The 18292-nt window shown below is 42.9% G+C and overlaps 1 protein-coding gene across 1 annotated transcript; it reads right to left on the reverse strand.

Annotated features, from left to right (window-relative positions):
- Window positions 1-3779: 3779 nt before the first annotated feature.
- On the reverse strand, window positions 3780-16831 carry LOC309339279 (glutathione S-transferase 3-like). Its single transcript, XM_081857457.1, has 7 exons — window positions 16750-16831; window positions 11539-11645; window positions 9569-9620; window positions 8642-8774; window positions 7295-7436; window positions 6961-7092; window positions 3780-5470 (listed from the first exon to the last, which is right to left on the reverse strand). The coding sequence occupies exons 2-7, from the start codon at window positions 11623-11625 to the stop codon at window positions 5324-5326; spliced, it is 693 nt and encodes a 230-aa protein (XP_081713583.1). The 5' UTR covers window positions 11626-11645; window positions 16750-16831; the 3' UTR covers window positions 3780-5323.
- Between the last annotated feature and the right edge of the window lie 1461 nt (window positions 16832-18292).

Here is an 18292-nt window from a genome sequence, read left to right on the forward strand (position 1 = left end):
TTGTTAGGTTTTATTTATTATTCGTGTCTTTATTGAAACACACTTGCCTTTTCACGCATAGGGCAGCTTATTATGAGTGATATGAAGTCACACAGAACCAACAATAAAACTGAAAAGCTCCACGACATAACAAAAGCTTTCAGCATCCAGCTGGTGGCCAACTCTCCAATGAGTGCATGACGACAGTAAAATCACAAATCCTAGAAAAGCATCACTCTGTGGCCAAATACCTTATGAAACAAGCTTTTTTAACATTGCTTTTGAAAGATCAGGAGACACAAATGTATACAGATTAACCTTCCTTAGAAGCTTGCTCTACCGGTTGATTCAGTTGTGATCTCTCCAACGAACATCTTTTTTATCACCTTGGGTGCCAAATTAATATGCAGCTGTAAATTCAACAATTGTTGAAGCCACAAAGCCTTAAAGTTGGCTTAAAATTAAGGTTCTGTTACAGGAATCCAAAAGAGCAGTATTGTATGTCTTAACTCCACCCAAACTCTGATTTAGTTGGCAAGCAGACAACTTCTGCCTTTGCCATGCTTTCTGCCAGTGTTCATGTGCCTCTGACAGTTGCCTGACAAGGAGAAAGGCAGCAGTGGAAGGTGAACCTTCTCTAAGCATGGAGGAAATGACCGCGGATGCTTCATTTGCTGAATGTTTGCTCTTGAGGCAAGTGGCATGCAAACTCATACAGACAGGCATTTCCTTTTTGCCTGTTAAACCGTTCTTCAGAAGACATAGATTAAATGCAACCACGCCAACATTTTTTATGATGGCTGTCCCTGCTTTCTTTGTATAGCCTTAACTTAGTTATTAAAGACATGGATGTACATCAGGAACTAACCTCGGAGCCTTTGGTATGAGCGTCAGGCGGTTCTTCCTGTTGTGGCACAAAAAGCTTTGCCTAAAAGCAATTAAATCCTGGAACTCCTCCCACAGAGGTGACTTTCCCACTCAAACAATAAAGATAACGTTCCAGCCTCTGTTTGAGTGAACCTAAAGCCACGTTCGCAAGCTCAACAAGGATTTGCAGTACGGGCTACTTTGTCACGTCTCGGTTCTAAAGTGTCTGTTTTCTGCCCCGGATTAATGATATTCTCTCTAACGTGCACACAGGGGGTCAAAGATGATTTTTAATGTCACGTGTGAAAACACCCGGAACTTTCAGATCTGCGTGTATTTAAATATAAGTTAGTGTGTGTGATAAATTCCAGAGAGTTAACCATGTGAATCCTTTTTGGCAAATCCAGTTGAACAACTCTTCAAAAGATCAACAAGCTTGTTAATAAATAGTGTGGCATAAGCTGTTGTGGGCCAGCTTGTCTGTCAAAGTTGGACGTGGCCCATGAGAGCTTGTGCCAGGATATTATCGTCAATTTGTTCATTGACATCTTTGGCCAGAGAAGGAGGTCCCGACAGGCCCCACTGTTGACACCTAGACCATGGGTAGGCAAACTAAGGCCCGAGGGCCAGATCCAGCCCAATTGCCTTCTAAATCCGGCCCGTGGACAGTCCAGGAATCAGCATGTTTTTGCATGAGTAGAATGTGTGCTTTTATTTAAAATGCATCTCTGGGTTATTTGTGGGGCTCAGGAATTTGTTCACCCCCCCCCAATATAGTCTGGCCCCCCACAAAGGCTGAGGGACAGTGGACCGGCCCCCTGCTGAAAAAGTTTGCCGACCCCTGACCTAGACTCTGTCTCCCTTGCTTCCCCTTCCTAGCCCACCATTCTGAGCAGTGCCAGCTTTTAATTGCCTATACAGTGGTACCTCGGGTTAAGTACTTAATTCGTTCCGGAGGTCCGTTCTTAACCTGAAACTGTTCTTAACCTGAAGCACCACTTTAGCTAATGGGGCCTCCTGCTGCTGCCGCGCCACAGGAGCACGATTTCTGTTCTTATCCTGAAGCAAAGTTCTTAACCAGAGGTACTATTTCTGGGTTAGCGGAGTCTGTAACCTGAAGCATCTGTAACCTGAAGGGTATGTAACCCGAGGTACCACTGTAATGCCCCATAATTTTGTTTTCTTTTTGCACTGTTATGCTGCGAACCGTCCCGAGATCTTTGGATGAAGGATGGTATATAAATTTAATAAATCATCATCATCCAGAATCACTTTTGGGGAGTCGTGTGCAACAAAATCGTTCTGTTGATGCTTTTAACTGGCAAGATTAGAAAACAAAGCAGTTGCCAGCAGGTGGCACTCGCAGCTAGCAATTGAATTTGATTCATTTCCTCTACCTGGCAGGTAGCTTCCACCTAGGAAAACTTATCAGAAATGTAGCTTCCAAAAAACAGCCTTATTAGCAAAAAAGGGTGTCTTCAGAAAACACACTTATTTAGTAATTTTTGCATTGTGAACTGACCAGGAATTTGAGTTAGCAGACTATACTATCAGCTGTAGCCATAGCCTTTGAAACATAGCATTTTGGTAGTCTCCAATCGTCCACCAACTGTAACCTTAGCCAGTAATGTAATAGCCCTAATATTAGTCATTATCCAACTGAGGTTCAGCTTTGGTCTATAAATAGCCACTGGTATGTTATCTGAAAGAAGGTTTTGAAAAAGCTACCCCAGACTGCCTTCTGTGCCCTCCGGCTTTTTTCAGTTACGTCAAGCTGGGGCTAGGGAATCATATGGTTGCTGTTTCGATCCCCATATGGGACAGCTGCATATTCCTGCATTGTAGGGGGTTGGACTAGATGATCCTCAGGGTCCCTTCCAACTCTACAATTCTCTGTTTCTGTAATTCTATTAAGTGAGAAAGCAGCAACAGCAACCACAATCATATGTGTGGGTAGACACATATAAAATTGCAGTATCAATAAAGGATCCAGAACAGGGTCGGATTTAGGTTTGATGAGGCCCTAAGCTACTGAAAGTAATGGGTCCATCTGACCTTTGTGAACAACAAATTGTTGCTGCTTTTGTGTTGAATATGTGCTATATGGTAATTTATGGACCTAATAGGTATCAAGCCATTTGCACATAACAAAATGTGTATTTTTTCAAAGTAATTGTTGAACTGAAATCTGGAACAGATTAAGTTTGAGAACCAAGATACCACTGTATATAGAAATGAGCAAACCAGTGATATTTTAGGGAGCAGACTAGCAGGCGGGGCCCATTACTTACATCATAAGTAACACTGTTGCTGTATGTAGGTTTTATTTGTTTTTTATCTTATATTTTGGAAATGTGTTGGGAATCTGAATATGTGCAGCTACTCACACAGAGTCAATTAGGGTTTGGCAGACAGCCAAGGCAATGTAAAGGAGTGTAATCTGCCTGGTGATACAGAGGCATGGAAACAGCTCCATGATTGGTCAAGCTCTCTCAGGGAAATAATGATTAATGGCCTACTAAGTGGAATGTGTCAGTGTAGGAGTGGAGGTTGAGAGTTGTGATCCATGTATGAGAGAGCTAGCTAAATATCCGTGTTCCTGTAAATAGTCCACTGTATATAATAAACACCTAACTACAAGTTCCTGGTTCCTGCTTCGTCCAACCTGTCTGCAGCCAAGTTGCCAACTGCTTTCATGAACTCTGTGTTTAGTTGCGAGACCTTAGCCAGAGCTAGCAGAGTAGTCAGAAAGCTGCAAAACACCAATAGGTTTTGCCAATGAAATGTACATCCAGTTTTTCCTCCCTTTAATTTTTTTGGGACCCCCAAGAGAGTGGGACCGTAAACTATAGCTTGTTTAGCTTATACGTAAATCTGGCACTGATCCAGAAGCACAGCTTCCACACAATATTTACACAGTAAGGAAAAGCAAATTCTTCTTTACACAGGAATCAAGGTAGTTTATTAGAGAGTTTTCCAGATTGTAGCAGCAATAGGAAGAAAAACACTACATAAATTGAATATACCAAATCCAATGTCAGCTTAGTATAATAACAGGATGCAAAAGTTGCAGGAGATAGATAAAATATATTGAAGGCTTAGTGTATTTTGATTTCACAGGAATCTGCAAATAAGTGTCACTTTGAATGTTTTCCTGCGTTTTGCATAACCTTGGCTGTCTGAGCTCAGAAATACCAGCAATGAAAGGCAGAAAGACTGAAACAGAATCTCTTTCGATTTTTTTTTTCCAGCTCTGCAGCAAACCCCTTCCATTTGCAGGACACACTGGTAGGCAGAAAAGGATTGTCTGAGCCTCCCTTCTAATAGTGTTTTTTATATCCGTCCAGCTGAATAAAAATATTGCTTCACCCAGGGAAACAGGATACACAAAATATATTTAATAAAGAAAGCTGCTTTCCAAAAAGAGTAGGAATATTGATCAATATATCTACTATTAAAGAAGGCCTTGTATATGGCATTTTCCCTTTGCTACGGATTCTACTACTAGCAAGTACACAAGTAGTAGGGGTGTGCATGAGAAATTTTGGTTTGGTTTTGCTTTCTGAATGGAAAAGGTGTTTATATAATGTATTTTTTGAAGCTTTTCATATTTAGTTAATTCAAAATCCATTCATTTGTTTGTAGAGTTTCAGTTCAGAAGGAGACACACCCTGTCTTTTGCCATCTAACTTAACTGTTTGCTAGATTCCAGGGATACTGACGATCCCTCAAGTCTGATAACTAATCTTCCATGAATTTTCAATGAAGACCAGCCAGTCTTCTTCCAGCTTTTAGCCTGGAGTGGGGCAGCCAAATGGCTTCGAATTTACAGGCTATAGTACTACTCCACAAAGGCATCAGATCTGCCAGGATTCAAACAGATCAAAGGCGCCCATTTTTGAGACAAGCGGGGGGGAAACATTGCCTTTAAAAAATGTCTCTGAATTTGAAATCCTGCCTGGCTCAAATGTTCAGCGGGGTATTTGGTCTGTCCCAGAGTGCTTTGTAACAACCAATCCCTCTCCCCAAGGAGTTCTGGAGGTTGTAGCTCTGTGAGAAGAATAGGAGTCTCCTAACAGCTCTCAGAACCCTCAACAAACTACAGTTCCCAGGGTTCTTTGCAGGTAGCCATGACCAGTGTTGGACCTTGGCACCTCAAATTTCGGTGTGCCATCTCTGGGACTGGTAGGACTGCTCTCACAAGATCCTGCAGGACAATCCAACTTCTCGCCAAATCTCACGAGAGCATTCCCACCTTGCCTGCATATAGCTGAAATTGTGCAATTTAAATGCGTTTTAGATGTGGGCATATTGTTTTTTCTGTGTGGATTGAATGAATGCACATCCCCATTCTGTTTAGCAGCTATCAAGTGTCATATAACAGTCTAGTCTCTAACACAATGCCATGAGTTTTATGACAGCCATTGTTATTAGGTATTAGTACTGGTGATTCTCTGGAGCTCAGCAGAAATGCTGCCTAAGGACTTGCAGACATATTGTGATACATCTGGAGGACCCTTCTCACGGTCTCCACGTATCTCTCGTCAGGCACAGGTTTCCTCTGGCTTCCTGGCTCCAAAAAATTCTTAATTGTGGGGATGTTGCTGATCCGTTCTTTAAAAGCCTGCAAAAAAGTGGAAAGGAAGAAAAAAAAAAACCAAGAGCAAGCAGACTCAGAATCAAAGAACCTGAACTATAGCACTAAAAATGCCCATCACCTTCAAACCATTTGGTAGAGTCTATTAAAACTGATGGCCCAACAGGCCAATCAATCTCTAGAGCAGGCATCCCCAACCTGAGGCCCTCCAGATGTTTTGGCCTACAACTCCCATGATCCCTAGCTAACAGGACCAGTGGTCAGGGATGGTGGGAATTGTAGTCCAAAACATCTGGAGGGCTGGAGGTTGGGGATGCCTGCTCTAGAGCATAGGCTAAAAACCTTTAGAGCTGCAGGTGTCACCGGACTACAACTCCCATCATCCTTGTGCTGGCTGAGGCTGATGGGAGGTGGAATCATCTGCAAGGCCACATGTCCCCCAACCCATGATCTAGAGCAGGGTTTCCCAAACTTAGGTCTCTGGCTGTTTTGGGACTACAGTTCCCATCATCCTTGACCACTGGTCCTGCCAGCTAGGGATGATGGGAGTTGTAGTCCAAAAACAGCTGGAAACCCAAGTTTGGGAACCACTGAGCTAGAGTGCCACAGCTCTCTTTGCTACAGCTGTGTCAACAGCCATTTTTTTTTAAAAAAAAAAATGAAGTTTTAACATGCACATGCTTCCCATGTTCACTCTGGTTTGAATTAAGGAGAGTGGCTTCATGGACATCTAAGCATTTTTGCCAATTCATAATTCTTTAATGGGAGGCAACTTTAAGCCACTCATCACGCAGAACTAGTGTGCATCATCATCATCACATTATCCTAAGGTCTAACTTAGTTTTCTAGAAGGGGTTTCGACAGAAGCCCATCTGCTTTCAGGTCTGGAACAGATGGGAAAGGAATTCTTTTAAAAAAGGAAGAAACAACATAACTCATATTCAGTGTTTGAAATTAGCCAGGAGTCAGGCACCTGGTTTTCAACGACTTGCAACCAAGTGCCAGGATAGTGCCTGACATCTCCAGCTAGGGAATCACTGGATTTTGATTGTTTTCACACACTGATATCCCTTCCTGTATAATTCTATCAGTTATATTTTATCTGCACAATTGGAATGAATCTCAGGAACAAAAACACTTTTTCTGAGCAGGAACAGTGAACTTACCCCACCCCACTGCCCTGTTCACATGGAGATCCCTACATTATGAATGGCTGTGTCACCATTAAGAAAAAGAGGTCGGAATAGGCTGATATATATGTGGGCTGTCCCTGAATCAAGTGACTTTTCTTCTCAAAGCTCTTCACCGAGGTCAGGGTTATCATTTGAGCTAGCCAGATGCTTAATTGAGAACCAATCACAGCCAGTCCATCGTTTGAAAAATAAGACTTTAGAGCCCCAAAATGGCAACCAGACATTCCATTTTGGCAACTGCAACCTTGGTTTAAGGAGCCATTTGGTGCCGAGCTTATAGATCTGAATTTCTAACACCGCTCATATTGTGTTTGTTTGCCGTACCTGCAAGTGAGGAAAGTCGGCCAGAACACTGGAGGATTTTTCCTCCACCATCAGAATAGCTTCAAGCAGCTGGACGTCTGCCCAGCTGAACTGGTTGCCAACAAGGAAATCTTCTCCATGGCCCTTCAGCACCTGCAAGACACCAATGTTAGCCCAACGCCTAAGAGCAGCTTCCCAAGCACACATAAGCATCTTTCTCATCACTATACCTGTCCTTTAAAAAACACACACACCACACATTTGTTCTTCCCACATTTGTTACATTTTACACATTAAATTTGTGAAGCGGCCCAGATCACAAGCCTGTTTCATAAAGCAGGTTACTGAAACACACCTTTTCATAAACAGGGAAATATCTTTGTGTTGCTTTTTTGACGATTGTAGCCAGTTGCTTCTCCTTGTCCTCAGGTGTTAAGAAAGGGTACATCATAATCAAGACCATTAGGTCTGTTGTTCCTTCTGCATACATGTCAATTCTAAAGAGACATATATTCACACATCTGTTAAGGCGCCCATCTTGTTTACAACATGCACACACAAAACAGAATTTCAGCTTTTTCCTGCTGTGTAGAAAAGAGGCCGCCAACTACCCTGTGTCGACAAGACGTTGCAATTCCAGCTGCTTGGTGATGGAGGATTTTCTCCATGTTGTTGCAAACCTCCAGATGTGCTGGGCTCCAACTCTCAACTAAGACAGCCAAAGGCCAGGGATGATGGGAGTTGTTCCCCCAAAATATCTGGAGGGCACTACTTTGTAAACGGTCAGAATGAGAGGACAACTGGGTCTGCAGGCGACTGAGGCAGAAAGTGCCCAGTCCTAGTCCACATGGAAAAGCTATGATTTTTTCCCATCCTATCATTTGCTTTTCATGAAGACTAGCTAAAGAATCATCTGTCACCAACTGCTTTTCCACTTGTCCCATGCTTAGAAAGCACAGGTAAAAGTTTGCCCCTCTACTTTCCCTAGAAAAATCTGCTTTTCACTCGCTCTTTTCTATGGAGAATCTGACTGATGTTTGCTCCGATTCAGCAGTGAAGAGTGGGTTTCCCTGGAGGAAAGTGGCAGGATAAGTGGAATTGTGGAGGACAAGCCCTTTGACTCAGGTCACATTTCTACCATACATTTAAAACCATGCAATGCCACTTCAAACAGTCATGGCTTCCCCCCCAAAGAATTCTGGGAGCAGTAGTTTGTTAAGGGCCCAGAGAGTTGTTAAGAGATATTTTTTTTTAAATTATTATTATTATTATTATTATTATTATTATTATTATTATTATTATTATTACCCTGCCCATCTGGCTGCGTTTCTCCAGCCAACGGATTAAAAACAGAATAAAATATCAAACATCAAAAACTTCCATAAATAGGGCTGCCCTTAGATATCTTCTAAAAGTCAGATAGTTGTTTATTTCCTTGACATCTGATGGGAGGGCGTTCCACAGGGCAGGCACCACCACCAAGAAGGCCCTCTGCCGATTGCCCTCACACAGCTACAATTCTCAGAGTTGGTTAACTCTCAATCCCTCTTCACAGGCAACTCTGAGCAGGGGCTGATGGGATTTGTAGTCCACCCTATCTGAATGGCCCCAGAATGGAGTAGGTCTCAGAAGCCAGAAACAAGAGTGAAATACAGGACCCGAAGTATAACTTAAAGCTAGCTAAATGTTTCTGGTACTGTACAGTGCTCTCTCCTTCAGGTCCTTCCCGTAGAGGTTGTGCTTAGCTGCGATGTAGCTGAGGATAGCTCGGGTCTGAACCATCTTCATCCCATCCATTTCCACCAAGGGCACTTGCTGAAAGAGGAGGAATCCATCTTTTGAGAGGATAAAAAAAAACAACAACAGCGAAAGGTCAAAATGTTCCTTCTAGAAATGAAAGTCAGTACAATCCCACAGTACTGTATTGGTGCTCAGAAGGACTGCAGAATGGTTGGCTACAGGAAAGTGGAGACTATTATTCTACACGGGCTGGCTAAACAACACACACAAAAAACTATCTTGCAAGCTTGCAGTCTGCTAGGAACTTTGTTTTCAAGTCATGGAAACAGTGACCATTAAAACAGGTTTCAAGAGAACTATCGTATTTTTCTGTGTCTAACACGCCCCTGTGTATAACACAACACCTATTTTGGGGGATTCCAAATTAGGAAAATGGGGGCAGTGTCCTCTGTGGCTAGGTGTGCCTTCATGCAGTCATAACTTTCAATACTGAACTTTCCTGAATAGCAAAGGAGGTGGAGCCGGGGGATGAGGAGATCAATTAAAATCAACATCTCTCCCTTCTGCCACTAGACTGTGTTGCTTACTTGAAATGCAAGAATACAATTCTTCTCTGGCACTCAAAAGTCTTTTGCCTTCCCTTTGCTCCTACCCAAGAAGATACCGTATTTTTCTGTGTATAAGACGCCCCATGTATAAGACGCCCCCTATTTTTAGGGTATCCAATTTAAGAAAACGGGGGAGATTGCCCCGTGTGTAAGACGACCCACAGTTTCCCACATAAATTAAAAGTAAAAAAAAAACTTAAAAAAAACTAGTCTTATACATGGGAAAGTATGGTACTTCATTTGTCTTGCCTGGTCAAATATTTTCAAAATGACCGAATTACCTTGAAGCAGCTTCTCGTATTGCTCTCTGGTCTCCAGAAATTCCTCTTCAAACTACCAGATGAGGAAAAGAAAAAGGACATGTCCCCTCCTTGAGTTTGTTGCTTCTGAAAAGTCACAACTTAGCAATGAGCCTTTCATAACTTAACCAAACCATTTCTTATCAAGATGTGGGCATTTCCAGCACTGAATCAGGTTTCTAAAACCAGTGAAATGCAAGAAAGGAACAGCTGCTTTCTTCACTTCTGATAAGATTTTCCTTTCCTCCTACATCACTGTGATACTGAGTGGATTTCAACTGAATCACACAATGCAATAACACAAGGACTAAAAAAAGCCCAAACACATGCAAAAACCACAAGCAGATACACAGAAAACTCATGTCCAGTTGCCTAAGTTTAAGTGCCTTGAAATCATATTTTTAGTTCTTCTCCCCTTGTACTGAAGTTGAGTACTTCTGATAAACTGTTTTGGATTACTGCTTTGTGCTGGGTAAAAGTTGAGTAAAATAGGAACACCCTAAGACAAAAAGCAACCTTTCATCATATTATGTTGGCACATCTAAGAAAGCACTACTTACTTGATTTTTAAATATATATATCCTGTCTTTCTGGCCTAACAGGGTCATCAAAGCAGCTTGTAATAAAAAAATAAAAACCAGAATTAAGGTTTTTCATAAAACATCAAATCCTCCCTGTCTCTTTTGGGTGGTTCATAAGCTTTCAATAGAATTCAGAGGACTCTGAGATAGACTCCAACTAAGTGCTTCTGCTAATGCAAAGATTTCCACTTGCACAGCGAAACTTCTCTTTCCTCTCCTTTCACCCCACACTCCCCCCAAATCTGCTCCAGAGGGTTGGAGGAACCCCCATAACAGATTTAGGGGGCAACTGGGGAGAGGCGACAGAGAGGAAATCCCATTCTGCAGTGAGAAGTCCTGGGACTAAAGGAAGCGCTTTTTTGGATACCACTCCAGATTTTAAAAGTCATGACTTGCCAACAATTTGTACATAACAGTAGAACATTTTTCTCTATTGGCTCTCAGCAGTACTGACATACTGGTTCTAAATTCCTCTCCCCTGGGAGCAGCCGCCGAGACCACATAACACCGGTCTTGAAAGACCTACATTGGCTCCCAGTACGTTTCTAAGCACAATTCAAAGTGTTGGTGCTGACCTTTAAAGGCCTTGGCCCAGTAGACCTGAAGGAGCATTTCCAACCCCATCGTTCAGCCCAGACACTGAGGTCCAGCTCCGAGGGCATTGTGGTGGTTCCTTCCCTGCGAGAAGTGAGGTTACAGGGAAGCAGGCATAGGGCCTTCTCGGTAGTGGCACCGGCCCTGTGGAACACCCTCCCATCAGATGTCAAGGAAATAAACAACTATCTGACTTATAGAAGACATCTGAAGGCAGCTCTGTTTAGGGAAGTTTTTAATGACTGATATTTTAATGTATTTTTAAACTTTTGTTGGGCAGCGTATAAATAATAAATTATTATTATTATAATAAATGACTGCGTGGCTTCAGAAGATGCAGTTGCAAAATAAGTAAATTATGAAAATAATTTAAGTGTAGCAGGTTGCATATGCATTCATTCTTAACAATTCTGTATGCTGTGCTGGTGAAATGAAGAGGCAAAAAATATTCCCATGGTATGAATGGGATATCCAAAAAGAAATGGATGGCCAAAGGGTGGTTTATCCAACCCCAGGACAGCTTTATCTGACTTGATGGCTTTATCATATATTCCATCAAGATATGGCCAAAAAAAAAAAGAAGAAGAAGTTGCTTGCTTCAAAGTTTCAACACATCAAGAAACAAAATCTGTTCGTGCTGGAAGAAATAGGAATACCCCACTCATTTGGCTACAGTATGTAATGTGCCCTATTAACTGCATCCCACATTGTACAAGACATATCCCATAACCATGATAACATCTCTGTACAGAAGCTGGCAGACAAGGAAACACAAACCTCCACCCCAGCTGCTGCTAACAGCCATCGTATTGACTCCATCTTGCCTCTTCCATCAAAGTAGTACAGTTTGGGCTTTCCAGACATGATTTCAGCTTCTTGATTGCCTGATGAAAAGAAACACAAAGGCATCATTCTTGGTGCACAGCCAACTTGCTTGAGCAAACACATTTCACCAAATAAAGATCTGAAACTAATCATCGTTCGTTAAGCAATACAGAGAGGTCATTAGGTCTCTTGGCACACCAAGATATAGTACAAAAGGCCATCGTTCAGCAAATGCAGTTTGTTATGGTTTGCTTATTGATACAATGCTAACACAGAGAGAGTACTTTCCACTCGTTTCCCTGGCATGTTAATAAAAACTGCCTAAAGAGTGTTGTTGTTGTTGTTTCCCTTTGTGCAAAAGGAAAAGTGGATGCAGAGGCAGATTAGCCCTAAGGGCAGATGGACCACCAAATTCAGAGCTTTTCTGTACTTTTTTCTTTTTCTTTTGTAAAACCTTTTATTGGCATCACATTCAACACCCAAAACAAATCAATACAGAATTACCATTGAATACTCTGGTTTCACCTCAAATCAAATAAATCTTTTCTGGACTTGCACTGGCAAGGCAGAAGGTGGGCAGGGCATTCCCCTCCTTAAGAAAAATCCGTTCCAATGGTCCCAATTGGAACAAATATTACGTATGTCAGTCCAATGGCCAGGTTACCTCCCTGCACTAATAGGGGACAAAAGTTAAGATACACTTTTGTGAAAAGTTCTTGTATTCTTCTATCTCTTTTCGTTTCTCTTATTTTGCCCCTTTTTATTGTGTAGGTTAGTTTGTCTTCTATTGTATTGTGAAAAACTTTAACGAAACTTTATTTAAAAAGAAATAAAGGAAAGGAAAGGAAACAGCTATCAAGCCTGAACAGGTTACTAGAAGAACTCAAAAAGAAAGCTATTCTATTCTGCAACCCACAAGGCAAGAAGAGTGCACAATTAGCAATCCATTCAAGTCAAACTAGTTACATTTTTGGAAGTAGGAAAAGCACCCAGTCTGTTACTTTCTCTAGTCTTCAGCAGAAAGGATCCTGGGAAAATTATGTGTTGGCACGTAAACAATAGGCCACAGTTCTCAGTGTTGCTGCGTCCCTTAATAAGGAGGGGGGAAGCAACGGCTGAAAAACTGTGGAAGACAGCTGCATCATTGGAGAGAACAGCTACTTATTCGGCTAAGAGACATAAATACAAAGACAGAAAGAAAACAAAACCACCCAGATTTCAGCTGCTCATTGATGATCCAAGAATGTGGGCGAAAGCTAGCCAACTGCAGTCTGCAAATTCAATCTACAGTGGTACCTCGGTTTAAGAGCAGTCCTGTTTACGAACAATTCAGTTTATGATCCCCGCAAAACCGGAAGTAGTGTCCCGGTTTGCGAACTTTACCTCAGTCTAAGAACGGAAGCCGAACGGTGGAAGGGCACAGGCGGCGGGAGGCCTCATTAGGCAAAGCGCACCTGGGTTTAAGAACAGTTTTGGTTTAAGAATGGACTTACAGAATGGATTAAGTTCATAAACTGAGGTACCACTGTATTCTATTTTGTAGGCTCACACTGAGCATTGGAGAAATTATTTCAGATCCCACTTCTAACATGAAGATGGTGAATTGAAGAGCAAGTCCTTCACATTACAGCACCATTAGAACAGGAAAAAAAAACAACGGCTATTTGTAGTGGGGTAGCTGGACCAATTATCCATTGAAGCCCCTTATGATGCAGAGTATTATTACTACTACTACTAGAAGTAGTAGTACTATTACTATTGCTGCTGCATTTGAGTTAAAGAGTACATCTGACTGCAGCAATCGCACAGACACAACACAGATGATTGTAGGTAAGAAAATAATAAAGTTGTTTATTGTAGGAAATAAATGCCTTGGATAGAAAAGGTTTCTAGTCTAACTAGCCTAGAGGAGGAGAAGGCAGCCATGTTTGCTCCTTTCTTCTCTCAAAGGATAATTCAAAAGGAATACCTTATTTTGAGGTCCAATAGAGAGGTGTGAGAAGGAACAACAAAGAGTCAGTCCAAACAACAAAGTAATAGGGTAATAGGGTAAGAATACCCTAAGGATGTTGTCATGCTGCAGTTCAGGTGGCACTGCAAACTACAGTATAATGACAAATGAGGAGGAGGGAACTGGAGACAGAGGCAGGCAGGTGGGCAGCAAAGGGCAGAGTGAACCAGAGATGGGCAATATGTATCAACCTGTTTCTTATGCACAGAAAGCACACCTTGTACCAGAACATCAAAGCATAATCTGTACAGGATCCTCTTACTTAGACAACTGGTCTGCTTCAGAATAAGATGGGAGTTCTTCATGCAAAAGTTATACATGAATGAAGTAGGTGGAATTAATTCTTGCAGATTCAAGTCAGACAAAAGAAAGTGTTGCCTACGCAGCTTTATAGGGGATTAGAGTTAGTCTAGTGAGGGTTGGACTAGGATCAGAGAAACCTAGAGTTAAATCTCCCACTACCTTGGTTAGGTCACTCCCTCTCCACCTTCAAGGATTGTTGTGGGGATATAATGTGGCGGGACGACCACATACACTGCCGTGTAACAAACAAATAATAGGAGGAATAGGTCTATTAACAGTTATTAGCCCTGAAAGGTAAAGAACTGCCATGTTGTGTGCCAGTATTTCTCCGAACATCAGTTGCCAAGGGGCAAGAACAGAACGTGATTATTGCCTTGTGGGATTCCTGGAGTCTTCTGATTGGTGCAGACTCACCAAATCTGGATCGGGACCATGGTAAAGAGTTAGTGGGCTTTAACCACTAGGGTCCCTGTCTCAATGCCACACACCAGAAATGTGAATAGTGAAGGAAAAAACCTCACATTTGCTTTGATTGAAGGTTTGTCTCCGATGCCACCTGGTGACATGGGGCATCTGATCAGGCAAAGGGTTAATTCCCCCCCTCCCACCAAGCTACATATAAGGATTCTCCTACACTGACCATTGTTGTGTAGAAAAACCTTGCACTTGTGCACAGACATGGAGCTGAAGTCTTGCTATTTTCATCTGACTTTTAGGAATAAATGTTCAGTGACACAGATGAATTAGGGGGGGAAATGAGTGTTAATTGGAGAGAGAAACTTTCACAGAAAGGTTGGAGGAATGGGCGACAAGGAGGGAGAAATGAAACACTGAAATGAAAATGATTGCTAAACAAAGTATCCAGTGATGAAACAAAACAAAACAAACAAATCCACTGTACTAAAGTTCATATTATACCAGTTTTGGAGAAAGCACCAGTGAAAAAAATATTACCCTTTCCTAGATATCTTAGACATCATACCTTAGACACCTTGCCAACAAATATGGGACATAAAATCAGTACCACTGATTGTACTCTTATTTCCCCATTCTCAGTTCAAATTCTGGTTTTTTTTTATAGAAGGGTCAGACTGAACAAACTGAACTCACCCACCTGGTAGATGCATAAAAGCAAAGGAACAGATTGTTCTTCGAATATAAAGATCTCAAGTGGGTTTCACACACAAAAAAACATGGTTTTGAAAGCTCACAATAGAAACAAGCAAGTGTTTGGAGGTTAACTAAGCCCTCACATTTGGCAGTATTTACTGCTCCCTGAATATCAATAGTATGGCATCATGGTTGTCAGAAAGGACAAGGAGAAACAAAATCATAAGCAGTGGTAGTTTTTAATTGAACCAAATTCTTTTGGTGTTAAGTCATTCTAGCAGATAACTGACTCTGAGAAGTGCAATTTGGGAGGCAGAGTTCTCCCTTTTCATTCTCCTGGACTTCTCAGCGGCTTTCAATACTACTGAACATGGTATTATTATGGGCTGTCCCTGAGATGGGACTTGGAGGGCTGGTGTTATGGGGGTGCCAGTCCTTTGTTCAGAAGAGGGGTCAGTTCTAAAAAGTAGTGCTGGGGGACTAATTATTTTTTTTTTTTAAATTGTAGTAGATAAAAAGGACATCCAAAACAATACACAATAAAGTCAAGTCAACTTGCACTCCAAGTGAAACGTTAAGAGATAAATGCCAGAATGCTAGAACCACCAGCAAACAGAAGGCAGGGCACCAATAGAATGTTACAGATGGGGATCTAGCATCAGAAAGAAGGGGCGATAAAGAAAAGACACAGATATGCTGCTAGCACTCCAATTCATTGAATCTACTTGATCCATTCAAATGCTGGAGGAAGAGTTAGATGGTATACAGCATTTTTTACATACATAATAAAGTCAAAGATAATTTGTCTCCTTTGCTTTGTCCTCAAACAGCTCTAGTTTTTCTAAAAGGGCTCTCTCCTGTTCCAGGGTACTTTTGATCTACCCCTTGGAGTTCCTCAAAACTCAATTTTGTCTCCCATGCTTTTCAGCATCCATGGGATATCATCCAGAGCAGATGGGTTATCTGTAGGAAACACAGCTCCTTTCCACCATGTAGAAAACCCTGGGATGCAGTTGAAGTCCTGACAGAAGATGGGTGGAAGCGAGCTCACTGATTCAAGTATGGAGGGTTGGGAAAATCTGTTGTACTACTAGAGGGAATTGTGTCACCCCTACAGGAATAATCAAATCATCAAATTGTAGAATTGGAAAGGACCCACGAGGGTCATCTAGTTCAACCCCTTGCAAATGCAGGAATCTTGTGCTCAGATCTTGCCCTGGGCAGTTTTTTTTTTGGGAGGGGCACATTCCTTATGGCACCCTGAGAGCCCAGCTTTGCACCCTGCCCTGTTGCGCCCTTCTCACACGCCCCCCCCCCCCCTGTTTAAGCGCTGGATCGCGAAGTCTTCGTAACCAAGCCATGTTAGCAACCCACTTCCAGCGGAGCGCTTTGATCTGGGCACATCAAAGGCTTCGAACTTCGAACGCTCAGTTCCCACCCAGCCCCGGAATGGCTCTCCACGTTCCAAATCCGCAACGTAGCAAAGCCAAGCAGCGCTGGGGCAAACTGCAGCTTAGCTCCCCTCCCTCCGTTCACGGTGCCTTTCAAAGGCAACGCGATGGATGGGTGCAACCGGCCTGGTGGAGCTACTGCTGCTAGCCAGTCTCCATCACGATCATCATCATCGCCGGGCAACTTTTTTGTGCCTCTGGTCCCGTGCCAACCCCCCTTGCAGCTCTTCACACGATGCCCTCCTGCACACGTGCATGGCTGCTGCAACTGCGAACAAGGAACCCTACCTTCGGCGGTAGCTGCAAATGCTGAAGGCGCTCGCGGTCCAGGAGCAGGCAACGCCTCCCTCGCCGTTTTGTGCACGGCAGGCAAGGGGGCGTGGGCAAGACGAGAGGGCCCAGCCAGTAGCAAGAGATTTAATTTGCATGTGGCTCAGTGCAACCTGGGAAGGAGGTCGAGGGCCAAAATAATCGGAATAATAAATAAAACCAACCCGATTTTGCAGAACGCTCTTTAATGTTTTCTTTCAGCGTTCGAGTAAGAATTTCACTTTTGCACAGCGAGACAAGCTGATCAGAGTCACTATGACTTGAGAGCAACAGGCTCCCGAGAGGTATATATAGACATTAGGTCTCTTTCCTCTTTGGATGTGAGGGCGATCTGGCTGCGACATCTGTCACCCCATTGATCGCCAGGGTTGATTCGGCTGATCTGGCTGGCTAGGCGGGTGTCCCCTTCCTCCCTCACCGCTCCATGTGCGTCCCTCCCGAAGCTGCGCGCTCGGTGGAAGAGGACGACCATCCCAGATAGAAGGAGTGTACCGTTCTTCGGTCAAGGGTATACGATAGCTGCGCTCCCCTGCTAGAACCTCCAAACAAGCTCAAGGTCCATTTGTAGGAGAACGTAGGGTAGTCAAGCTTCCAAGACTCCAGACACATCCAAGTAAGGCGCTGCATGTGGCAGTTTGCCATTCTTTTTGCATCATAATGCCTTTTAAAAATTTATGCAGTGTATGTTCTTCTATGTGTTTAAAAATTTATGTTTAAAAATTTATGCAGTGTATGTTCTTCTATGTGTGGGAGGAGAAACACAAGCATTTTAAGATGTTGGAAATCCAACATTACAGTAACAACAACCCAACCCAACACAGCATAAATATGCATAGATCTACCTGTCTTTTTCCAAATAAATGTGTTAATAGAGTTATCTATAAGGAGGGTTCTCTAGTGCAACCCCAGCCACACACACCCTGGAAATGCAGGGGATCTCAACTAAAGCACCCATGACAGGCGGCCAATCTCTGCTTTTAAAAAACTGAGGAATGAGAGTCCACAGAAGTCTTAGGGGTGGGACCATAGCTGTCAACCTTCCCGTTTTTTTGCGGGAAATTCCCTTATTCCAGCACCGTTTCCCGCTGCTATCCCGGATTGTTAGATATCCCGTAGACTGTCCCCGGGACAGGTGAGGCTGCTGATCCCTTATTTTTGAGGCTGCTGGTCCCTTATTTTCAAATCTGAAAGCTGACAACTATGGGTGGGACTAGGAACTTTCTTCTTCTTAGCCAAAGTCGCTGGGATGAGTATTTTTTCACAGATCTGTTCCCAACAGCCTACTTACTGAGGATTCATCCCAATTGCTTGGGGAGAGCTTATACTGAAGGGGCATCTCCACCCCCATCGTTCTACCCGGACACTGAGGTCCTCCTTTGAGGGCCTTCTGGCGGTTCCCTCACTGCGAGAAGCGAAGTTACAGGGAACCAGGCAGAAGGCCTTCTTGGTAGTGGCACCTGCCCTGTGGAACGCCCTCCCATCAAATGTCAAGGAAATAAAC

This window comes from Podarcis erhardii (genome assembly GCF_964252035.2).
Source record: "Podarcis erhardii genome assembly, chromosome: 3".
Lineage (NCBI taxonomy): Eukaryota > Metazoa > Chordata > Lepidosauria > Squamata > Lacertidae > Podarcis > Podarcis erhardii.

Bases quoted from the DNA above. Each gene is read 5' to 3' on its own strand.
- LOC309339279 (XM_081857457.1), bottom strand. From the start codon at position 11,625: ATGTCTGGAAAGCCCAAACTGTACTACTTTGATGGAAGAGGCAAGATG. The intron at 8,775-9,568 runs GTAATTCGGTCA...TCCTCTCAAAAG, and splicing joins ATACGAGAAGCTGCTTCAAG to ATGGATTCCTCCTCTTTCAG. The intron at 5,471-6,960 runs GTACGGCAAACA...ACTTTTTTGCAG, and splicing joins CCGACTTTCCTCACTTGCAG to GCTTTTAAAGAACGGATCAG.